Below are 26,295 nucleotides of genomic sequence, written 5' to 3'. Positions count from 1 at the left end.
GTTCCAGTTGACACTTTCACACACAGTTCCAGTTGACACTTTCACACACAGTTCCAGTTGACACTTTCACACACAGTTCCAGTTGACACTTTCACACACAGTTCCAGTTGACACTTTCACACACAGTTCCAGTTGACACACACTCACTCAGTTCCAGTTGACACTTTCACACACAGTTCCAGTTGACACTTTCACACACAGTTCCAGTTGACACACACACACAGTTCCAGTTGACACACACACACAGTTCCAGTTGACACTTTCACACACAGTTCCAGTTGACACTTTCACACACAGTTCCAGTTGACACTTTCACACACAGTTCCAGTTGACACACACACACAGTTCCAGTTGACACTTTCACACACAGTTCCAGTTGACACTTTCACACACAGTTCCAGTTGACACTTTCACACACAGTTCCAGTTGACACTTTCACACACACAGTTCCAGTTGACACTTTCACACACACAGTTCCAGTTGACACACACTCACTCAGTTCCAGGACACACACTCACTCAGTTCCAGTTGACACTTTCACACACAGTTCCAGTTGACACTTTCACACACAGTTCCAGTTGACACTTTCACACACACAGTTCCAGTTGACACTTTCACACACACAGTTCCAGTTGACACTTTCACACACAGTTCCAGTTGACACTCACACACATTTCCAGTTGACACTTTTACACACAGTTCCAGTTGACACTTTCACACACAGTTCCAGTTGACACTTTCACACACAGTTCCAGTTGACACTTTCACACACACAGTTCCAGTTGACACTTTCACACACAGTTCCAGTTGACACTTTCACACACACAGTTCCAGTTGACACTTTCACACACACAGTTCCAGTTGACACTTTCACACAAACAGTTCCAGTTGACACTTTCTCACAAACAGTTCCAGTTGACACTTTCACACAAACAGTTCCAGTTGACACTTTCACACACAGTTCCAGTTGACACTTTCACACACAGTTCCAGTTGACACTTTCATACACACAGTTCCAGTTGACACTTTCACACACACAGTTCCAGTTGACACTTTCACACACACAGTTCCAGTTGACACTTTCACACAAACAGTTCCAGTTGACACTTTCACACAAACAGTTCCAGTTGACACTTTCACACAAACAGTTCCAGTTGACACTTTCACACACACAGTTCCAGTTGACACTTTCACAAACACAGTTCCAGTTGACACTTTCACACACACAGTTCCAGTTGACACTTTCACACAAACAGTTCCAGTTGACACTTTCACACACAGTTCCAGTTGACACTTTCACACAGTTTCAGTTGACACTTTCACACAAACAGTTTCAGTTGACACTTTCACACAAACAGTTCCAGTTGACACTTTCACACACAGTTCCAGTTGACACTTTCACACACAGTTCCAGTTGACACTTTCACACACATTTCCAGTTGACACTTTCACACACAGTTCCAGTTGACACACACACATAGTTCCAGTTGACACACACACACATAGTTCCAGTTGACACTTTCACACACAGTTCCAGTTGACACTTTCACACACAGTTCCAGTTGACACACGCACACACAGTTCCAGTTGACACTTTCACACACAGTTCCAGTTGACACTTTCACACACAGTTCCAGTTGACACTTTCACACACAGTTCCAGTTGACACTTTCACACACAGTTCCAATTGACACACACACATAGTTCCAGTTGACACACACACATAGTTCCAGTTGACACACACTCACTCAGTTCCAGTTCACACACTCACTCAGTTCCAGTTCACACACTCACTCAGTTCCAGTTGACACTTTCACTCAGTTCCAGTTGACACTTTCACACACAGTTCCAGTTGACACTTTCACACACAGTTCCAGTTGACACTTTCACACACACAGTTCCAGTTGACACACGCACACACAGTTCCAGTTGACACTTTCACACACAGTTCCAGTTGACACTTTCACACACAGTTCCAGTTGACACTTTCACACACAGTTCCAGTTGACACTTTCACACACAGTTCCAGTTGACACTTTCACACACAGTTCCAATTGACACACACACATAGTTCCAGTTGACACACACACATAGTTCCAGTTGACACACACTCACAGTTCCAGTTGACACACACTCACTCAGTTCCAGTTCACACACTCACTCAGTTCCAGTTGACACTTTCACTCAGTTCCAGTTGACACTTTCACACACAGTTCCAGTTGACACTTTCACACACAGTTCCAGTTGACACTTTCACACACACAGTTCCAGTTGACACACGCACACACAGTTCCAGTTGACACTTTCACACACAGTTCCAGTTGACACTTTCACACACAGTTCCAGTTGACACTTTCACACACAGTTCCAGTTGACACTTTCACACACAGTTCCAGTTGACACTTTCACACACAGTTCCAGTTGACACTTTCACACACAGTTCCAGTTGACACTTTCACACACAGTTCCAGTTGACACACACACATAGTTCCAGTTGACACACACTCACTCAGTTCCAGTTCACACACTCACTCAGTTCCAGTTGACACTTTCACTCAGTTCCAGTTGACACTTTCACACACAGTTCCAGTTGACACTTTCACACACAGTTCCAGTTGACACTTTCACACACAGTTCCAGTTGACACTTTCACACACAGTTCCAGTTGACACTTTCACACACAGTTCCAGTTGACACTTTCACACACAGTTCCAGTTGACACTTTCACACACACAGTTCCAGTTCACACACACTCACTCAGTTCCAGTTGACACTTTCACACTCAGTTCCAGTTGACACTTTCACACACAGTTCCAGTTGACACTTTCACACACAGTTCCAGTTGACACGTTCACACACAGTTCCAGTTGACACGTTCACACACAGTTCCAGTTGACACGTTCACACACAGTTCCAGTTGACACACTCACACACATAGTTCCAGTTGACACACACTCACTCAGTTCCAGTTCACACACACACTCATTCTAGGGTTTTTCTTTATTTTTACTATTTTCTACATTGTAGAATAATAGTGAAGATATCAAAACTAGGGAAATGACACACATGGAATCATGGAGTAACCGAAAAAGTGTTAAACAAATCAAAATATATTTTATATTTGAGATTCTTCAATGTAGCCACCCTTTGCCTTGATGCCAGCTTTGCACACTCTTGAACCAGCTTCATGAGGTAGTCACCTGGAATGCATTTCAATGAACAGGTGTGCATTGTTGAATTTCATCCCTTAATTTGTTTGAGCCAGTCAGTTGTGTTGTGAGAAGGTAGGGGTGGTATACAAAAGATAGCCCTTTTTGGAACAGCTCAAATAAGTAAAGAGAAACTACCGTCCATTACTTTGAGACATGAAGGTCAGTCAATACGCAACATTACAAGAACTTTGAAAGTTTCTTCAAGTGCAGTCGCAAAAACCATCGAGCGCTTTGTTGAAACTGACTCATGAGGACCATCACAGGAATGGAAGACCCAGACTCAACATCAACTGTTCTGAGAGTGCGTCAAATCAGGCCTTCATGGACGAATTGCTGCAAAGAAACCACTACTAAAGGACACCAATAAGAAGAAGAGACTTGCTGGGGCCAAGAAACATAAGCAATGGACATTAGACCGGTGGAAATCTGTCATTCGGTCTGATGAGTCCAAATTTGAGATTTTTGGTTCCATCCGCTGTGTCTTTGTGAGACGCAGAGTAGGTGAACGGATGATCTCCGCGTGTGGTTCCCACCATGAATCATGGAGGAGGTGTGATGGTGTGGGGCTGCTTTGCTGGTGACACTGATTTTATTTAGAATTCAAGGCACACTTAACCAGTGTGGCTACCACAGCATTCTGCAGTGATACACCATCCCATCTGGTTTGGTCTTAGTGGGATTATCATTTGTTTTTCAACATGACAATGACCCAACACACCTCCAAGCTGTGTAAGGGCTATTTGACCAAAATTGAGAGTAACGGAGTGCTGCATCAGATGACCTGGCCTCCACAATCACCCGACCTCAACCCAATTGGGTTGAGTTGGACCACAGAGTGGAGGAAAAGCAGCCAACAAGTGTTTAGCATATGTGGGAACTCCTTTAGACTGTTGGAAAAGCATTCCAGGTGAAGTTGGTTCAGATAATGCCAAGTGTGTGCAAAGCTGTCAAGGCAAAGGGTGGCTACTTTGAAGAATCTAAAATATAAATATATTTTTTTCTTTAACTTATGGCTGCAATCCCCCTATCGGGATAAGTGTCATCAACAACCGCTGATTAGCATAGCGCTACATTCAATAAACATTACTACAAATATTTATATTCATGAAATCACAAGTGCAATATAGGAAAACACAGTTTAGCCTTTTGTTAATCCACCTGTCGTGTCAGATTTTGAAATTATGCTTTACAGCGAAAGCAATCCAAGCGTTTAAGTTTGTCGATCGCTCGACAAAACATTAAGTACACTCAGCATCAGGAAGCTTGGTCACAAAAATCAGAAAAGCAGTCAAATTAATATTTTACCTTTGATCTTTGGATGTTTTCACTCACGAGACTCCCAGTTACACAACACATGTTCCTTTTGTTCCATAAAGATTATTTTCATATCCAAAATACCTCAGTTTGTTTGTTGCGTTACGTTCAGAAATCCACAGGAAAGAGCGGTCACGAAAACGCAGATCAAAATTCCAGATAGTTTCCATAATGTCCACAGAAACTTGTCAAACGTTTTTTATATCCTCAGGTTGTTTTTAAAATATATAATCGATAATATATCAACTGCAAATGTCTTTCACAGTAGTAGAGGGGAAAACAATGTCTGTCAACTCTGTTGCGTGAGCAAAACTCATGTGACCACTTGACGCGTTATCGTTTTGGCTCATTTTTCAAAATAAAAGCCTGAAACTATGTCTGAAGACTGACACCTTGAGGAAGCGATAGAAAAAGGAATCTGGTTCATATCCCTGCAATATCAGTTATGTTATACTCAGACAATATTTTGATAGTTTTGGAAACTTTAGTGTTTTCTATCCAATACTAATTATAATATGCATATATTAGCAACTTAGACTGAGAAGCTGGCCGTTTACAATGGGCACCTTTTCTTCCAAGCTACTCAATACTGCCCCTGCAGCCATATGAAGTTAACACTTTTTTGGTTACTACATGATACAATGTTTTTTTTTACAATTATTCTACAATGTAGAAGATTTTCAAAATAAACAAAAACCCTTGAATGAGTAGGTGTCCAAAATATTTGACTGGTGTGTGTAAAAAAAAATATATATATATATAAGACCGTTGTTATTTTAGTGTAATGACAGCCTTTATCCTTAACTGATTTTTATACGGTAATTGTGCCAGCCCGTGTTCGCCAGACATACCAAATCGTGCTTCAACAAAGAACAATTTTTACATAGCCAGATCAACACAGAGCCATAAGTCCTCTCTACACAGTTGATTAGGAAAATGGCACATTTATAATGACTGATATGGGTGGGTGAGCTAGATTCTGCGTTATTGCGTGAAGCCATGCTGAAAATGCCCCCAAGAGAGCAGAACAGCTGTGTCTGCATGTGAACTGCCTGAGCCCCTGCCTCCATCCATAACCTCTATGCCTAGGCCTGCCTCACATCATCCCTCCATCACACATGCACACAAAACACACAATGAGCCCTATAAATGGTCATTGGTCCAGGTGGGTGAGTGAGTTAGCGCTCTGACGCTAAGCGTGCTAGTGAACTCCAACCCCACAGCCTAAACACACACACACACACGTCATCCCTTTCTGCTGTCTGTGTGCTTTTCTCTCTGTTCAGTGAAGGACAGTGAATAAATATGAGCGTGCGTGTATCATTTGTATATGAAGACCGCGTGACACACCAACACACAAAGTTGTAAGTGGCCTGTGTTCCGGCCGAGGCAGAGAATCTGTCTGGTGTCTCAGATCAGTCAGACTGCAGGTGAGAGCTAGTCGGCACACAGAAAATAGTTTCCCTCGACTACTGTCAGTGGGGACCAAGGGGAATGACTTTGTTCATGTGTGACAGATCAATTTTGCAGACTGTCTTTAGATACAGAATAATAATATAATCAGATGTGTGTATGTTATGGAATGCATTGTCTTTGTACTTTTAGTGAGTGCCACTGCTCCTCTGAGTGTGTGAGAGATGAGTGTAGAGAGAGAGGAAAGTGTGAAATGCTCTCTCGCATGTCAAAGTGCTGTATGGGCTGCATATTGAATGTGGTGTGTGTGTACACATCTGAGCCGGGGGGGGGTGTGTGTCTGTGTACACATCATCTGAACCGGTGGGTGTGTGTGCGTACACATCATCTGAGCCGGTGGGCGTGTGTGCGTACACCATCTGAGCCGGTGGGTATGTGTGCGTACACATCTGAGCCGGTGGGTGTGTGTGCGTACACATAATCTGAGCCGATGGGCGTGTGTGCGTACACATCATCTGAGCCGGTGTGGGCGTGTGTGCGTACACATCATCTGAGCCGGTGTGGGCGTACACATCATCTGAGCCGGTGTGGGCGTGTGTGCGTACACATCATCTGAGCCGGTGTGGGCGTGTGTGCGTACACATCATCTGAGCCGGTGTGGGCGTGTGTTAATATAGTCAAATCTGGAAACTATCATTTCGACAACAAAACGTTTATTTCAGTGAAATACGGAACCGTTCGGTATTTTATCTAACGGGTGGCATCCCTAAGTGTAAATATTCTTGTTACGTCATAATTACGTAAAATTCTAGCAAATTAGTTAGCAATGAGCCATGCTTCCCAAACTGTTGCAAATACCCTGACTCTGCGTGCAATGAACGCAAGAGAAGTGACACAATTTCACCTGGTTAACCTCTTAAGTCGACCCCCTACTTTTTCGAACATTCTGTTAAAAATCGCGCAACATTTCAGCGTCCTGCTACTCATGCCAGGAATATAGTATATGCATATGATTAGTATGTGTGGATAGAAAACACTCTGAAGTTTCTAAAACTGGTTAAATAATGTCTGTGACTATAACAGAATGTGAACAGCAAGCGAAATCCCAAGAAAAACCTGGTCACAAAAACCACAGAAAAGTATTAATCCGCCAGTCTCTGAATTGTTTATTGCAAGCAAAAATATATAGCCGGGAGCTTGCAGTTCCTACAACTTCCACACGATGTCGCCAAAAACGTCATTTTCGTTGACAAAAATCCTTTGTGTAATGACAAATTTCGTCCAGCATACAGCAAGAGATTTTTGGAAGAGAGAAATGACAACGTTTTCTTGAGTAGCTGCTATTGAATACAGATCGCCCAGTGATCAATTTGATCGATTATTAACGTTTACAAATACCTAAAGTTGGGTTACAAAAGTAGGTTGAAGTGTTTTGTCAAAGAATATAGGCAACTTATATAATTTTTAAAAAATGACGTTGCGTTTTGGAACGGAGCTTTTTCCTGAACCAGACAGGCTATACAAATGGATATTTTGGGCATACATGGACGGATTTAATCGGGAAAAAGACCCAATTGTGATGTTTATGGAACATATAGGAGTGCCAACAAAGAATATCATCAAAGGTAATGAATGTTTTATATTTTATTTCTGCATTTTGTGTAGCGCCGACTACGCTAATTCTTTTGTTTACGTCGCCTTCAGGTATTTTGGGGTGTTGCATGCTATCAGATAATAGCTTCTCATGCTTTCGCCGAAAAGCATTTAAAAAATCTGACTTGTTGGCTAGATTCACAACGAGTGTAGCTTTAATTCAATACCCTGCATGTGTGTTTTAATGAACGTTTGAGTTTTAACGAGCACATTTAGCATTTAGCGTAGCGCATTTGCATTTCCAGGTGTCTAGATGGGACGTCTGCGTCTCAGGTGGGAGTAAGAGGTTTAACAAAAAATCATCTGTCATATAAAATATATTCACCCCACCCAGTTTTGTAATTAAAACTTAACAGAAAGCATGTTGTCCTTGGCTCAGACAGGGCCAGGGGGAGTGACAGCGGAGGGCCAGGGGGAGTGACAGCGGAGGGCCAGGGGGAGTGACAGCGGAGGGCCAGGGGGAGTGACAGCGGAGGGCCAGGGGGAGTGACAGCGGAGGGCCAGGGGGAGTGACAGCGGAGAAATACTCTTCTCACGTGTGTAGGTGTTCCGTTCCCTGCTGCCTGTCATTAGTGATCATGTTTATGCATGCGTCATTCACAGGGGTCACATCTCACACACACACACACACACACACACACACACACAGACTGTTGTTCACAGCTGTTCCATAGCCACTTAGCTGCGCTCTGAGTCACCTAGATGATTGAATACACCTCTGTCACACACACATCACATTGCACTTAAGCACTGTACTCAGCTAAAAACATGTTATATAGAAACTACATGGGCTACAGCCTAGTTACCCAGACTAATTTTCTTTCTTTGCACATTAAATACCAGTGGTTTATAATGAGTCTTGTGTGTTCATATTTGCCATTGTGGTGTTGCCGGAGACGGACATGAAAGTAGCCCGTGGCTGGTAGCACAGTCTCTCATATTTGGGTTTGTTTTTTCGTTGCTAATCTAACAGTTACTTGAGGCTTCCAAGAGTTCTATCGCATCACTGCTCTAGAATGTTTTCTCCCTTCTCTAAATAGTCAATTGACTCTCTCCTTCCCCTCTCCCATCCCTCACCCCTTTATCTCCCTGCACCTCACCCATCTCTTCTCTCTCTCCTGCAGCATGTGTCAGAGTTGTTAGCGGTGGTTCGTCTTCCCTTCATTCACCCCTCTTACCTGCTGAACGTTGTGGATAACGAGGACTTAATAAAGACGTCAGAGGCGTGTCGAGACCTAGTCAACGAAGCCAAGAGGTATCACATGTTACCTCACGCCAGACAGGAGATGCAGACTCCTAGGACACGACCACGGCTATCTGCAGGTACACAAACACACACACACACTTTAAATACTTTATTTGAATCCACAAGTCGCATTGCAGTCGAAGGATTCTAATATTTCATAGGTCATGGATATATGGTTACAAAAAGCAACCTGTCCATACAGCCTGCCTGTTTGACAGCTGACATGGAGCAGTACCTTGCTAGCTGCTTTGCATTTGTCCTCTGCAGGTCTGCAGTCTGAAGGCCACGTACTGTCAGTATGTAAATGGCCGAGACCAAATATCAGCAATCACAAGTTTGCACTGATAACCAATGCTGTTCAGGCATGACACGAAGGGCTGGTATTTCAGAAACTTTTTAGAGAAGGCCTGCTCCATGTAGGAGTCAAAAGAGCAGTCCACTTCCAAAATGAGCTCTTCCCTCTGGCCTCCCCCACAACTATATCTGGCAGATTTGGTATTAGGGCTGGGCGATATGGCTAAAATATCCTTTCGCAATATTTTTCACATTATTGATGGAATTTTGATTTTTAATTACAAAAGTTCTAAATATGCTTTTACTATAAATCTTCGTACTTCAGGACTTGAAGCTTGGCATCACATATATTGTAAAGGATTTCAATGGGCTTTCTCTATTCTAATTGTTTTGTTGTTCAATCTAACTTCAACCCAAAATATTTTTTTTGCTCTGACTGATTTAGATTTAGCTAGTTAACTAGCGATTAGCATTAGCTAAAATAAGGTATACCTCCCAGCCCTATTTGGTATACAAAAACATTAACATTAAACCAGCCTCCTCTGACAAGATAATGCTTGTGAATATGCACTGATGGTGGTACTGTCTCACCATCTATCAGGTTGACGGGGTGTTCATGTCCTGCTATGTGTAAGTCCGTCTGAACGGCAACCATTAGCAACGGGAATCTGACTCGATTACATGCAACTCTCTCTTTCACACACAAGCTGTCACATGCATGCGATGGAGAAGGAGCAATAAAGATAAACTGAAATTGATATTTGTGCCGGAGGGAAGAGAAGGACATTTTACCCAAGATGAAATTCTTTGATTGCATAAAAATACGCATGTATTGGTTTCCCAAAATCAAACAAAGAGTTTGGGTTGTGTGTGAGCCAAGCACAGACCGTTTTACTATGAAATCTTTGGATGGCTTACCATAAGTGTTTCTGGGCTGAGGAACTCAGGGTGCTTTTACAGTAGGCCCACCACATAAACATCTATTAGGGCATTCTAAACACCAACTGCTGTCCAGACATCTCTCTTATTCCAGCCAGCCAACTATTCACTTCACTTCCAACCATTCAGGCATTCCCATTCAATTTGTTTACATCATTAAATCAGATATTTATGGAAATAAGTAGCCCTGGACGGACGAAAAGTAAATTGCTTTTGGCTGTTACATTCTCCTGCCGTTCTGCCACGTCTCTCTCTGGTCCCTCCTCAATAAAGAGCTGTCTAATTACTGTGTGTGTGGTGTGTGTGTGTGCCTGCGTGAAACTTATTAGAGCTTAACACCGACACCAGGAATAACACATTTTCTGCTTGGTGGAGTTAAGGTAATTGCTAAACAAATGTCACTTTGTGGTGTGGACAGTTTACAAGCCTGCATTCTCCATTCTGCTCAAGGTGTGCACACACTCATCGGTAAACGGAAAGTAAATGGTGGTAGTTTAATGGTTTGTGTTTAATTGCAGAGTGGTGTTAACTACTAGCCAATGAAAAGTATTATTCGTCTGACTTTGTAAAAAAAAAACTCTCCCTCTCTCTCATACCTGAGGTCAGAACTGTCTCCAAGAAAGCCTCCCAAATGGTTCCCTTGTCCACACGTGCACTGGTGAAAGTAGTGCACTATATAAGGAATTGGGTGCCATTCGGGAACACAGCCCAGAATGTAGGGTTCTGGTCAGGCTTGGACCCTGGTTAGTGTGTGATTGAGTATGGTGTTGGACTGGCCATCTGGTCATCTGTCTGACTGGGTCTGAGATGCACAGCAGGGCCTGGTCAGATGGACAGGGAGGCTGGGAGACGCTGCCCTCGAGATAAAGGTCACTTACTCCAAATGGTGAGGAGTACATTTTTTTTATTTTTTTATAGCTGATTCAAATAACCAACTCACCATCAAGCTTTGATTATTTGAATCAGCTGTGCAAAATCCAAAATCCCAAAATTGAGGGAATGTGGTGTCGGAGCTTATGCACAGGCTGGTGTAAATGTGAGCACGTATAGACGGAGCACCACCTGAGCTGGTAAATGTGAGCACGTATAGAAGGAGCACCACCTGAGCTGGTAAATGTGAGCATGTATAGACGGAGCACCACCTGAGCTGGTAAATGTGAGCACGTATAGACGGATCACCACCTGAGCTGGTAAATGTGAGCACGTATAGAAGGAGCACCACCTGAGCTGGTAAATGTGAGCACGTATAGACGGATCACCACCTGAGCTGGTAAATGTGAGCACGTATAGAAGGAGCACCACCTGAGCTGGTAAATGTGAGCACGTATAGAAGGAGCACCACCTGAGCTGGTAAATGTGAACACGTATAGACGGAGCACCACCTGAGCTGGTAAATGTGAGCACGTATAGAAGGAGCACCACCTGAGCTGGTAAATGTGAGCACGTATAGAAGGAGCACCACCTGAGCTGGTAAATGTGAGCACGTATAGAAGGAGCACCACCTGAGCTGGTAAATGTGAGCACGTATAGACGGATCACCACCTGAGCTGGTAAATGTGAGCACGTATAGAAGGAGCACCACCTGAGCTGGTAAATGTGAGCACGTATAGAAGGAGCACCACCTGAGCTGGTAAATGTGAGCACGTATAGACGGAGCACCACCTGAGCTGGTAAATGTGAGCACGTATAGAAGGAGCACCACCTGAGCTGGTAAATGTGAGCACGTATAGAAGGAGCACCACCTGAGCTGGTAAATGTGAGCACGTATAGAAGGAGCACCACATGAGCTGGTAAATGTGAGCACGTATAGAAGGAGCACCACCTGAGCTGGTAAATGTGAACACGTATAGAAGGAGCACCACCTGAGCTGGTAAATGTGAGCACGTATAGAAGGAGCACCACCTGAGCTGGTAAATGTGAACACGTATAGACGGAGCACCACCTGAGCTGGTAAATGTGAGCACGTATAGAAGGAGCACCACCTGAGCTGGTAAATGTGAACACGTATAGACGGAGCACCACCTGAGCTGGTAAATGTGAGCACGTATAGAAGGAGCACCACCTGAGCTGGTAAATGTGAACACGTATAGACGGAGCACCACCTGAGCTGGTAAATGTGAACACGTATAGACGGAGCATCACCTGAGCTGGTAAATGTGAACACGTATAGACGGAGCACCACCTGAGCTGGGAATATAAGTCTCAAGCGGAAAAAGAAAGAGAAACGGCGTGATGTCACCTATGAAACCATTCTTGCTGTGCACACTCAATCTGTGTGTGTGTGTCCGTAGACCTATCTCCCTGCCAGCTGTCTCTGGTGTCCCAGCAGGAAACCACCAAGCTACTCTCTCTCATCCCCCTTTCCTCCTCCCCTTCTTCCACTCTTTTACATCACCTCCTGATCTTTTTCCCCTTAATTTTCCTCCTCTACCTCTTTAACCAATTCTTCAACCTCCATCTCCTCCCCGTGTTCCTCTCTTGACCACATCAGGTTACGTAACTGTCTGATACACCTGCTAAACAATCTTGATATAAACTCTGCTGTATAAGATAGCCTACCTAAGCCGCCTCTTACCTCTGACCATTTGCACTGATCAAGTTCACCTGCCGCAAGCCCAGCATCTACATAAGAAATTATGAAACAGACACAGCACCAGCGATAGAGCCCACAAACTGTATAGCAGCAGGCCTGGAGGGGTCAAACACAGGCTTCTATCACAGTTTAGACTCCTGTAGCTCCAGTCATGGGTTTGAAGCCGTATGGTGTGTCTGGTTGGAGCGGCCAGCGGCTGCTTTGAACTGTAGTAGACCTCCAGGTGAACTTGATGAATCAGTAGTCAAATAGTCAGCATCTTCAAATGCACCAACACACTCAATTGAAAATGGAGCTAAATGATGAAATATAAACCAGGGATGGACAACCCTCCACCTGGAAAGAGATTTAGCTAAATGATGAAATATAAACCAGGGATGGCCAACCCTCCACCTGGAAAGAGATTTAGCTAAATTATTAAATATAAACCAGGGATGGCCAACCCTCCACCTGGAAAGAGCTTTAGCTAAATGATGAAATATAAACCAGGGATGGCCAACCCTCCACCTGGAAAGAGCTTTAGCTAAATGATGAAATATAAACCAGGGATGGCCAACCCTCCACCTGGAAAGAGATTTAGCTAAATTATGAAATATAAACCAGGGATGGCCAACCCTCCACCTGGAAAGAGATTTAGCTAAATGATTAAATATAAACCAGGGATGGCCAACCCTCCACCTGGAAAGAGATTTAGCTAAAGGATGAAATATAAACCAGGGATGGCCAACCCTCCACCTGGAAAGAGATTTAGCTAAAGGATGAAATATAAACCAGGGATGGCCAACCCTCTACCTGGAAAGAGATTTAGCTAAAGGATGAAATGTAAACCAGGGATGGCCAACCCTCCACCTGGAAAGCTTTTTTTCTGCAGGCTTTTTATCAGCTGCTCATCAGGGCCTTGGTTATGAGGTGTTATAGCAGGGCTGCAGCAAAACCCTGCTGACCCAGTAGGTCTCCAGGAGGAAGGTAATGTGGCGGGCCGGGCGCAGTGCGCGCTAGCCAAGGTTGCCGGGTGCACGGTGTAGCCTCCGACACATTGGTGCGGCTGGCTTCCGGGTTGGACGCGCGCTGTGTTAAGAAGCAGTACGGCTGGTTTGGTTTTGAGGACTCATGACAACCTTCGTCTCTCCCGAGCCCGTACGGGAGTTGTAGCAATGAGACAAGATAGTAGCTACTACAATTGGATACCACGAAATTGGGGAGAAAAAGGGGTAAAAAAATAAAAAGATATTGGGAAGACTGTATAACGGCTGAAACACGCGTCCTACATTTAGAATGGTGACATCTCATTCAGTCCACTTTGGCCCTTTGGTGAAGAGACATGAGGCACCACAGACAGAAATGAGAACTTCACAAGAGCACAGGGCATAAGAGCATAAGATAATATGCTATTCAATCTGTCTTTCGTCTGAAGCACACTGTCCCAATATAATTTATTTCTCATTTATTTTTTTGTCACCACCTCCACTCCAGCCATTCGCTTGGGAGATGGTACTTGAAACGTGTGATTTTGGATGGCAATTATAGGATTTGTTATTTTGGGTATTTGTGACTCTCAACCTCTTTCTTATGTAGCAACATTTGAATTTCTGTTTTTTTATGTTGGATGAAAATAGAGATCCCAACACTGAATGTGAGGAACAATGGGGAAGTACTTCTGCTTTGAAAGTTGATCAACTTGTACCCTTTTTGAGAAAACCGTCTTTCAATGTTTTGGTACTACTATTGGAGAGCCCTCTTTGTCTACACCCATTCAACATTGTTCACACCCTCTTAAGCCTTAGCCCCACCCATCTCTTTAAGGGTTGATCCAACCGTTAGTACAATAATAGCCAGCTTCCATACATCTGAGAGCTTCTATCTGTGGTTTCGCGTTCAGAGCACACACTGGACGCTCTGGCCAATAAGTAGGGTCGTTCCGAAAGCTCTGACCTCACAACACAGTCAAGCACCCAAGCTAACTGGCAAACATTGGCTAGCTATTTCCAGACACATAATGAGAACACCCCACTCTGACCATTTTACTCGCCGAGAGCGGATTAGGATTTTTTAAAATTATCTAGAGCGTTGGTGACTAACTGTGCTGCTGGCAAAAATTGAATTACGCTTTGATACCGACACCAGACATATTCAACGGGTGTTGAGCATTCAAAAATGAATCACTTATGCTGCGCTCTGGCACACTAAAAGAGTATTTTAAGAAATGTAGCTAGATAGCAAGCTAGGCAAACAACGAATCCCAACGCATGATGTAACGTTAGTTAGCAAGCCAGCCAGCTAACGTTAGCTAGCTAACAGTACACTAGAAACGTGTAATATCTGAAAATCTTACCAGTATTTATCATGGTTGGATGCGTCTCCTGTCTGATGCTATACATGGTCGCCTTAGTTTGACAATGTAATCCAGACGGATGTTTTCTCCATCTCCTTAGCTATCGTACTCAAATTCCACTGATTTCAAAACTCGGTCCTCCAGAAAGTGGAGAGCATACACAACTTTAGCTAGTGAGCCAGCCAGCTAACATTAGCTAGCTAACAGTACACTTTAACTTGACAGTAGGTTTATGCAGTTTTACTACACAATATTTTTTTTTACATCCACGTTCGACACGATTACCCAAACATACTGACCAGCTCCAATAGACTGACACGTGCTTTATGGTAAACCAATCCAAACTCATCTCTCGGCATGTCCAGCCCACTCATTATCTCAGGCGATCATGGCTAGCGGGAAGGTTGCTTTCTTTTTCTGTGGCTAAACAAACTGGGCTCGTAGTTTAACAATTGTATTTGTATTTACAAATGGCATACAAGTTTGACATTTAGGCACATAAAAGTTGACATGTTTTGAAAATAAATTTCTGCCAAAAATGCATTTAGCTAAAAACAGTTTTTCAAACATTGAAACAGCTCTTCTGTGAAGTCGTGACTTGCGACATACGCCTAGTTTCCTGAATCGGGTCACATTTGTGTGCAAGCGTGGGTGGGCGGGCGGGCATGCTTGTGTAAGTGTCCAGTGCCTCGTTTGAGTGATTATTCAGGCTGGTTTGTTTTAAAGAACCAATGTAATGTGAGATTACTTTGTGTTACTCTAAAGAGGAATGCAGCATGGTCCTTGAGAATGGCTGAGTCACACACTATGAAGCCAAAGCTTGTGGAATTTCCATAATATCTCTTTCCTTGTAATGTGGAAAGATGTAGTAGAGCGTCAAATAAAAGATTTAGGTGGAGATGTTTGTTTCTCGTCTTATTGGTGAAATGTTGAACAAGTACATACATATCAAAACATACATTAAAATGGTAGTGTGACCTCTGGTCTGAATATGTCCAGTGAATATAAAACCCATGGCTGTTGGCATGACGACACAGCTTTCTGACCACTTACCAGAGAATCAAGTTAAGCCATGGTGTTGCATGGAGGTGGAGGATGGATACTGGCTGGCTGACTGACTTAAACTCAGTATCTACCCAGAGCTAGAATATGCAGTTTGCCCACACCACACATACATGCACACAGACCAAATCTGCACATGCAATGATTTTCACATTAGCAGCCTGGATGAGTGTGAGATTGTATGAATCTGAAGCTGTGGGTAGTCTTAGGTAGGTCAAACGGTCACATTTGGCATGGACTGTGTTTCGACAGTGCGTGCAAGCGTGTGTGTGGGCTGGCAGAGCGCCTGCTAGTGCCGAGTCCCTGTCCCATTGTGACTGTCACTCAACCTGGCTAGTCCCCTCACAGCAGGGCACAAACACACACACACCATGTGAATACCATTAGAGCGCACACATTGACTCAAAACACACTACCTGATTCTATGCCAGAATACTCTCACAGCTGGGGCCACACTCTCTGAGGCCCCTGGCCTCCCGATCCTCACCATACCAAATTACCCCTTTGGGAGAGAGACCATAAGGTTAGAGAGGGAGGAGATGGAGCGGAGAGGAAAAGGTGAGTAGGTTTTAGTGATAGACTGAGGTATGAGTGAGATTAAGGGGAAAAAGAGGGTCCAAGAAGACGAGTGCAATGGGAGAGAACAAGATTGAACTGAGTAAAGAAATATAAGAGATTGAGATTTGGGTGAGGTGAGAGGGATAGACGGAGAGAGCAGTGTTTACAATAGGAAGCAGGGCTGAGGTGAGAGGGATAGACAGAGAGAGCAGGGTTTACAACAGGAAGCAGGGCTGAGGTGAGAGGGATAGACGGAGAGCAGGGTTTACAACAGGAAGCAGGGCTGAGGTGAGAGGGATAGACGGAGAGAGCAGGGTTTACAACAGGAAGCAGGGCTGAGGTGAGAGGGATAGACGGAGAGAGCAGGGTTTACAACAGGAAGCAGGGCTGAGGTGAGAGGGATAGACGGAGAGAGCAGGATTTACAACAGGAAGCAGGGCTGAGGTGAGAGGGATAGATGGAGAGAGCAGGGTTTACAACAGGAAGCAGGGCTGAGGTGAGAGGGATAGACGGAGAGAGCAGGGTTTACAACAGGAAGCAGGGCTGAGGTGAGAGGGATAGACGGAGAGCAGGGTTTACAACAGGAAGCAGGGCTGAGGTGACTGGGATAGACGGAGAGAGCAGGGTTTACAACAGGAAGCAGGGCTGAGGTGAGAGGGATAGACGGAGAGAGCAGGGTTTACAACAGGAAGCAGGGCTGAGGTGACTGGGATAGACGGAGAGAGTAGGGTTTAGCCGTTGGGTAAAAAGAGAAAGGGTCAGAGTAGGGAGTAGAACAAGGAGAAACGGAGAACGCAGAGAGGAGAGTTACAGACGGAGCTGTATTTTCTGTCCAAAGATATTTAGTCATAGAAATACAATCTTACCCAAAATTAGAAGATAAATGTGAACCTAAACGATTAACCTAAATGCATCTCTAAATTAAAATGCTGTGTTTTAGCCTCCTGTCACAACCTAAGTAAAAAACTGTCATTAATATTTGACTTTTTGTTCTGTTCTGGCTTTTCTATACTGCTACTAGTCATTACTATGCCTTTTCTAGAAGTCAGGTTAAACCTAGTACCAGTATTAATTGTATTTTTACAATTCTCAATTATTATTATTGGTTGTAATTGCTGTTAATATTATTACCACTGAACATGTTCATTATTTATTTTATTAACAGTCTAGTATATTCCTGTATAGTGCTCTTGTTGGACCATTGTTGTCATGTTTACTTAAATTGAATTGAGAAAGTGGAAGATAGAGGGAACGTTTTGAATAGGGGAAACTGGACTGGTGCAGGAAAGGTGTGTGTGTGTGTGTGTGTGTGTGTGTGTACAGGAAATGAAAGCTCCCGAGTGACATTTGTGTGTAAGAACCTATGGCGTGTGGAGGAGGAACCCTTACTTAGTCCTGCTGTGATGTAAATGACAGGGAGTGTGTGTGTGAACAGTAGGGAGCAGGCTGGTGTCAGGGATAGGAGTCATTAGGAGGTAGTGGCTGTGGTGTGTGTTCCGTCGAAGCTAGGCTCAGCAGGTGGGCAGCTAACCTGCCAGAGTTCTCGCCCCTCCTCCTTTCCTCTCATGGTCACGACACGGTAGAGAACACATGCTGTCAGCATCTCAGTTATCTCTCCATCCCTCCATACATCCTTCCTCTTCCCCCACTGTTTCAGCAGCTGAATGACATCAGCCCCTGTGTGGATCTGTTGTCAAGGAGAATGTACTGCGTGCTCACACGTCTCTAGCAGCTCTACCCGTGATGTGACGTGATCCAACACTGGCTGTATTCACCTCCACCCTGGCTGTCTCACAACCCCCAGAGGACGTTTTGGTTCCACGTTTGGATATGCTACGTATGAACAGTTTCTAGTTACTCTAACAGAGGGCAGAGGCGGAGATATGGAGCAAGAGAGAGCCAAGGACAAAGACAGGGGTAGGAAGAGGTAGAGAAAATAAATAACATTCTGTTTTTTTCCCACTTCCCTAACGAGTGGAGAAGTGTCTCTGTTTGATCTTTAAGAGCAGGTGACAGGGGTCAAGAGGCATCCCACCTCCTATCCAGATGTCATGTTCACTAACAAAAACATTCTGCAATTGAAAAATAAAAAGATGAGTCACTTATCTTGGCAGTTACTCCACCATCCCTGGTGTATGTATGAACCTTCAGGTTGTTATAATGCATGATGTAGAGAGAACAAGGATCTAAACACACATGCATATAACCAACACAGTATGTATGTTTCTTGTATATGTTCTGTGTTGAGATACATGGTTGGCATTTACCTCAGGACTGAGAATCACACATTCAGCAATATTGTACTGTATATGAGCAGTATGTGAGCTGAAGTTGTTCTGTAGTTGGTACCTGAAGGTTGTGCTGTTGCCACTCTGAATACCACTGCACTGAGGTAAATCTTTTTATACTGCTCTCATCTTCCTATATATTGTCACTATTCCTCTGCTTTAAAAATCAGTCAGTGTTCAGTCACCCATATATTTGTAGTTACATTGGCAGCACATATTAATATTTGGTAAAGCTCTAGTACGTTTGTGGCCCATTTTTGTGATTAAACTGCCCTCAATCTTTGGAAGAAGCAGTGCATGTTTCCATCCATCCTATCCCAGTGTCAGCTGTGTCTGAGGCAGCATTTACCTCTTCTCTCTGCTCATCCCACTAAAGCCTTCTGTTCTCCTCTCCTTTTTTATCAAAAGCTCTCGCTGTATTTTAACAGCCCTGGAGAAAGAGAAAATAAGGAAAGCTGGAGAGCAGCTTTAGTTAAGATGACCGCAGTGTTTAAAGGGATGGAAGGTGGTGAAGGGAAAAAAAGGAGTGGTGGAAGGTGGTTGTCAAGGGAACGAGGGTGGAGGAGGAGTATTGATCCAGGAAGATGAGCCAGCGGTTAGAATCCTAGCTATGGAATGATTGAGGAATAGATCTTTCCTTCTCTCTGGCTTTCCCTTTCTCCCTCCCTCTGTCAAACTGCTGTTGAGGACTAAGAGGCCTGGAGATGCATGTGGCAGACAGCCAGTGTGTTTGTGTTTTGGATCACTGGTGTTTTTATACAGTGTATGCTGCCACACACAAACACACATGCAACCACAAACACACACACTACGCATCACTAGCATCTTTATACAGCGTATGCTGCCACACGCAACCACAAACACACACACTATGTAACACTAGCATCTTTATACAGCGTATGCTGCCACACGCAACCACAAACACACACACTATGTAACACTAGCATCTTTATACAGCGTATGCTGCCACACGCAACCACAAACACACACACTACGTATCACTAGCATCTTTATACAGCGTATGCTGCCACACGCAACCACAAACACACACACTACGCATCACTAGCATCTTTATACAGCGTATGCTGCCACACGCAACCACAAACACACACACTACGTATCACTAGCATCTTTATACAGCGTATGCTGCCACACGCAACCACAAACACACACACTACGTATCACTAGCATCTTTATACAGCGTCTGCCAACAGTGTGTGAGAGATGAGGCACCAGTAGTGTACTGAACACCATGGTTGAGCACTGAACATGGAGAGAATACTAATACTGGCTGAGAGAGCTCTGATCAAAAAACACACACACAGGTGGAGGTGCTGCTCTGAATTAGATGAGACCCTGAATTAAAATGCTGTTTGCAGTGCTGCTGTTCTTGAATATCCACACATTGATTTAGCGTATTGATTTAGTAAGGGTTTGAGGCCATGCTGTGAGTCTCACTAGCACAGATAGAGAAGTGATGTGCATCTATGGGAATGGAGTAGAGGGGGCAGAAGAGGGTTGGGGGGTAGAGAGAGAGTGGGGTAAAAGTGTTTTCTGTGGCAATGGAGGGAGAGACTGAGGGAGGGAGGAATGGAGAGAAAAAGACGGATGCAGACAGGAGAGTTATCTGTATGGGAATGGAGAGTAGAGAGCTGCTGCAGCCTAACAGATGGCAGAGAGAGCTGTCTAGATAATTGAGTTATACGTCCCACTTTACACACTACACTTTCCTGCACCAAGAGGAAACTTTGTCAGTTTGCATTTTGGTTTTGCATATCCCTGAGAGGCTATTACATTGGAAATAACAATAAACAAGGCCTGCAGGCTGCTAAATTGAAAAACATCTGAAGCCAAGTTTGGTGCTGTCTGTAGACCAATTAGAGCTATGTCCATCACCCAAAAGGAATTGTCCACAACCATAGTCCACAACCTTCCAAAATCCTGTTTAGTACGTGACAAACCTGGGCTTCCCACTTCCGAGGCTACAATAACCGCAGCCCATTTCTGAAACTGATTTGCCTGTGAACTATCACATGTCATGTAGGTTATTTCCCTCCATTTCTCCCCACACAAATGGACTAATTGTTAGTTACAAACAATGCTTGAACCCAACTATGTCACTAGTTCCTATGCAATCGCAGGATCCTAACTGTGCAATCACTATTTGCATTTCATTGTAAATAAATACCACCAATTATTGCACCTGTACCTCTGACTCAGTCAACAGTTGCTGCTCCAAACCAACTAAATAGGTTGGGTCCTTTTATCAGAAACACTGCTCTGAAGCATTCACAAAAACAGCATCCTCACCATATGATAGTTTCTGCTAACACTTGTTTAATGAGTTTCTCTGTCTTTCCCCCTCCCCTCCCTCTGTCCCTCTAGGTGTGGCAGAGGTGATAGTGTTAATCGGTGGTCGTCAGGCCATCAGTATGAACCAGCGCTCTCTGACGGCGGTGACATGTTTTAACCCTCAGAACAGTAAGTGGTTCCCATTGGCCAGCCTGCCCTTCTACGACAGAGAGTTCTTCAGCGTCATCTCAGCTGGGGACAACATCTACCTGTCAGGTAGGCTAACGACGTGGACCGTCACACACATAGAGTATATCTATATCTGTTTATCCATACATCCAGTGTAAAGTTTTAAAATTATATTCATATTATTGTTCTCCTATATTCCTCCAGAGGTCTCAGTTCTCTTCTCTGTACTATATTCCTCCAGAGGTCTCTGTTCTCTCCTCTACTGTATTCCTCCAGAGGTCTCTGTTCTCTGTACTATATTCCTCCAGAGGTCTCTGTTCTCTCCTCTGTACTATATTCCTCCAGAGGTCTCAGTTCTCTTCTCTGTACTATATTCCTCCAGAGGTCTCTGTTCTCTCCTCTACTGTATTCCTCCAGAGGTCTCTGTTCTCTGTACTATATTCCTCCAGAGGTCTCTGTTCTCTCCTTTACTGTATTACTCCAGAGGTCTCTGTACTATATTCCTCCAGAGGTCTCTGATCTCTGTACTATATTCCTCCAGAGGTCTCTGTTCTCTGTACTATATTCCTCCAGAGGTCTCTGTTCTCTGTACTATATTCCTCCAGAGGTCTCTGTTCTCTGTACTATATTCCTCCAGAGGTCTCTGTTCTCTGTACTATATTCCTCCAGAGGTCTCTGTTCTCTGTACTATATTCCTCCAGAGGTCTCTGTTCTCTCCTCTACTGTATTCCTCCAGAGGTCTCTGTACTATATTCCTCCAGAGGTCTCTGTTCTCTGTACTATATTCCTCCAGAGGTCTCTGTTCTCTCCTCTACTGTATTCCTCCAGAGGTCTCTGTACTATATTCCTCCAGAGGTCTCTGTTCTCTCCTCTGTACTATATTCCTCCAGAGGTCTCTGTTCTCTCCTCTACTGTATTACTCCAGAGGTCTCTGTACTATATTCCTCCAGAGGTCTCTGTTCTCTCCTCTGTACTATATTCCTCCAGAGGTCTCTGTTCTCTCCTCTGTACTATATTCCTCCAGAGGTCTCTGTTCTCTCCTCTACTGTATTCCTCCAGAGGTCTCTGTTCTCTCCTCTACTGTATTCCTCCAGAGGTCTCTGTACTATATTCCTCCAGAGGTCTCTGTTCTCTCCTCTGTACTGTATTCCTCCAGAGGTCTCTGTTCTCTCCTCTGTACTATATTCCTCCAGAGGTCTCTGTTCTCTCCTCTGTACTATATTCCTCCAGAGGTCTCTGTTCTCTCCTCTACTGTATTCCTCCAGAGGTCTCTGTTCTCTCCTCTACTGTATTCCTCCAGAGGTCTCTGTACTATATTCCTCCAGAGGTCTCTGTTCTCTCCTCTGTACTATATTCCTCCAGAGGTCTCTGTTCTCTCCTCTACTGTATTCCTCCAGAGGTCTCTGTTCTCTGTACTATATTCCTCCAGAGGTCTCTGTTCTCTCCTCTGTACTATATTCCTCCAGAGGTCTCTGTTCTCTCCTCTACTGTATTCCTCCAGAGGTCTCTGTTCTCTGTACTATATTCCTCCAGAGGTCTCTGTTCTCTCCTCTGTACTATATTCCTCCAGAGGTCTCTGTTCTCTCCTCTACTGTATTACTCCAGAGGTCTCTGTTCTCTGTACTATATTCCTCCAGAGGTCTCTGTTCTCTGTACTATATTCCTCCAGAGGTCTCTGTTCTCTGTACTATATTCCTCCAGAGGTCTCTGTTCTCTCCTCTGTACTATATTCCTCCAGAGGTCTCTGTTCTCTCCTCTACTGTATTACTCCAGAGGTCTCTGTTCTCTGTACTATATTCCTCCAGAGGTCTCTGTTCTCTGTACTATATTCCTCCAGAGGTCTCTGTTCTCGTCCAGTCTCCATGTGTGTACATCTCCTATACAGAGGTAGACCTTGACATTCGACTGTGAAACAGAACACTAGAAACGCTAAGAGAGAATGTTCTCCCCTCTCTCATTTCCCATGGACCTGGCCTGTGTGTGTCTGTGGGGAGGCAGGTGCTCAGTGGGGAAATCATCAGTGTGCAGTAGTACTAACCAGGGCTGAGGACCCTGTGTTCCTCCAGATAATGGATTGAATGTCCACTCTGTTTGCTGCTTTCATACCAAGCTAGGTAATGCATTGTAACAGTGAGGGGTAGAAATAAGGGTGAATATACAGGCATTGTGTCTTGGTGGTGCCTTGTTACATTTGCCCCCAGGTCATAACAATTCCAAAATGACTTATTGTAAACCAGTAAAAAAAATAATCTATCTGGATATTTTTAAAATTGGTTAAATTGTATATGCATTTTATTTAGTCGGTGTTAGTCTGGTGTGTTGGTAGCTGACGTGTGTGGTGTGTGTGTGTTTCAGGTGAGACAGTCTGGTGTGTTGGTAGCTGACGTGTGTGTGGTGTGTGTGTGTTTCAGGTGGGACAGAGTCGGGGGTGATGGTAGCTGACGTGTGTATTTTATGTGTGTGTTTCAGGTGGGACAGAGTCGGGGGTGATGGTATCTGACAGGTGTATTGTATGTGTGTGTTTCAGGTGGGACAGAGTCGGGGGTGATGGTAGCTGACGTGTGTATTTTATGTGTGTGTTTCAGGTGGGACAGAGTCGGGGGTGATGGTATCTGACGTGTGTATTGTATGTGTGTGTTTCAGGTGGGACAGAGTCGGGGGTGATGGTAGCTGACGTGTGTATTTTATGTGTGTGTTTCAGGTGGGACAGAGTCGGGGGTGATGGTATCTGACAGGTGTATTGTATGTGTGTGTTTCAGGTGGGACAGAGTCGGGGGTGATGGTATCTGACGTGTGTATTTTATGTGTGTGTTTCAGGTGGGACAGAGTCGGGGGTGATGGTATCTGACGTGTGTATTTTATGTGTGTGTTTCAGGTGGGACAGAGTCGGGGGTGATGGTAGCTGACGTGTGTATTTTATGTGTGTGTTTCAGGTGGGACAGAGTCGGGGGTGATGGTATCTGACGTGTGTATTTTATGTGTGTGTTTCAGGTGGGACAGAGTCGGGGGTGATGGTAGCTGACGTGTGTATTTTATGTGTGTGTTTCAGGTGGGACAGAGTCGGGGGTGATGGTATCTGACGTGTGTATTTTATGTGTGTGTTTCAGGTGGGACAGAGTCGAGGGTGATGGTATCTGACGTGTGTATTTTATGTGTGTGTTTCAGGTGGGACAGAGTCGGGGGTGATGGTATCTGACAGGTGTATTGTATGTGTGTGTTTCAGGTGGGACAGAGTCGGGGGTGATGGTATCTGACGTGTGTATTTTATGTGTGTGTTTCAGGTGGGACAGAGTCGGGGGTGATGGTATCTGACGTGTGTATTTTATGTGTGTGTTTCAGGTGGGACAGAGTCGGGGGTGATGGTATCTGACGTGTGTATTTTATGTGTGTGTTTCAGGTGGGACAGAGTCGGGGGTGATGGTAGCTGACGTGTGTATTTTATGTGTGTGTTTCAGGTGGGACAGAGTCGGGGGTGATGGTAGCTGACGTGTGTATTTTATGTGTGTGTTTCAGGTGGGACAGAGTCGGGGGTGATGGTAGCTGACGTGTGTATTGTATGTGTGTGTTTCAGGTGGGACAGAGTCGGGGGTGATGGTATCTGACGTGTGTATTTTATGTGTGTGTTTCAGGTGGGACAGAGTCGGGGGTGATGGTAGCTGACGTGTGGTGCTACATGTCTCTATTGGACAACTGGAATCTGATGTCCCGTATGACGGTGCCTCGCTGCAGACACAACAGTCTGGTCTACGATGGGAAACTCTATACCATCGGAGGTCTGGGTGTGTCAGGAAACCTGGACCATGTAGAGAGGTAGGACACTGACATGTGTCTATGGAAACAACTGATTAAGTGGCACGAGCTTTGGATGCTGCTGGTGTAGCAGTAACGGAAGCTGTGCTAAAACATGTTTGCAGGTGCTCTGTTGGCTATACTTATATTGAAGTTATTTCATGAAGTGTCTTGTATGTTAGGTTACATCGACTAGCTTTTTCAATAGAGCCTTGTGCATAGATGTCCCTGGTTAGAAGGATGGCTATGGCCTGTATATCCCTGTGTGTGTAACGGTCCTGAGCTGTAAAGGACAGATTAATGTCAAACTTGATTATTGATTAGTGGGTAAAATCCCTTTGATCAGAAAGCAACACTTCCATCCACGGCAGTGCAACAATGAGACTGAAGGGCCTATGAGGAGATGTGAATGGCTTTATCTTCTGCTGCTCTCCACACACGGTCTTGATGCTGGGCTGGGGAGATTAAATTGAGCAATCAAAATAACATTACAGAACGTAATGGAACAGGCTGCTGCTGCTCATTACTGAACTGAATGGATCTCCCAAGCCTTTCTCAATGAAACGACACACACACACACACACACTGTGACGCCTCTCTCAACGCAACGACACACACACGGTGAAGCTGCTCTCAATGCAACGACACACACACACACTGAAGCCGCTCTCAAAGCAACAACACACACACACCGTGAAGCCGCTCTCAACGCAACAACACACAGACACACCGTGAAGCTGCTCTCAACGCAACAACACACAGACACCGACGACACTATCTCCATGTAACATCGATCCCTCAAATGGAATCATCTAATTTGATATGTCTCTGTAACGCTGCCATGCTGTGTCATTAAGGCTGTCTGGCTGGAATACTGAGTCCTGTAATGGAAACGCATTTGATTCCTCTGCCTCCAGTCGCAACTTGTAAATACAGACCTAGCAGTGTATCTCAGCGTTTATAGCCAAACAAAGCAGTGGTGTGTGTGTGTGTGTGTGTGTGTGTGCGCGCGCGCGCGCGCGCGAGACCCTCAGCCAGTGTCCATTATCTACAACGCTCTCTGTCTGAAACTGTCAAAAGGTTCTGTCTGTTATCGGGGCACTCAGATGAACCGGGAAAGC

General features: G+C 44.5%; 1 protein-coding gene across 3 annotated transcripts in view; it reads left to right on the top strand.

Moving 5' to 3' along the window:
- Positions 1–26,295, top strand: part of LOC110522439 (kelch-like protein 29) — a 383,495-nt gene that overhangs the window by 326,366 nt on the left and 30,834 nt on the right. For all 3 annotated transcript variants that reach the window (XM_036976046.1, XM_036976047.1, XM_036976048.1), the window contains 3 exons: positions 8,717–8,915; positions 21,290–21,472; positions 25,015–25,195. In XM_036976046.1, the coding sequence (XP_036831941.1) occupies positions 8,717–8,915; positions 21,290–21,472; positions 25,015–25,195 (563 nt within the window). The remainder of the gene's footprint in view (positions 1–8,716; positions 8,916–21,289; positions 21,473–25,014; positions 25,196–26,295) is intronic.

The sequence above is a fragment of the Oncorhynchus mykiss genome, chromosome 4 (genome assembly GCF_013265735.2).
Source record: "Oncorhynchus mykiss isolate Arlee chromosome 4, USDA_OmykA_1.1, whole genome shotgun sequence".
Taxonomy (NCBI): Eukaryota; Metazoa; Chordata; class Actinopteri; order Salmoniformes; family Salmonidae; genus Oncorhynchus; species Oncorhynchus mykiss.
The sequence above is the reverse complement of the archived record's forward strand: the minus strand, read 5'-3'. Positions and strand labels throughout refer to the sequence as shown.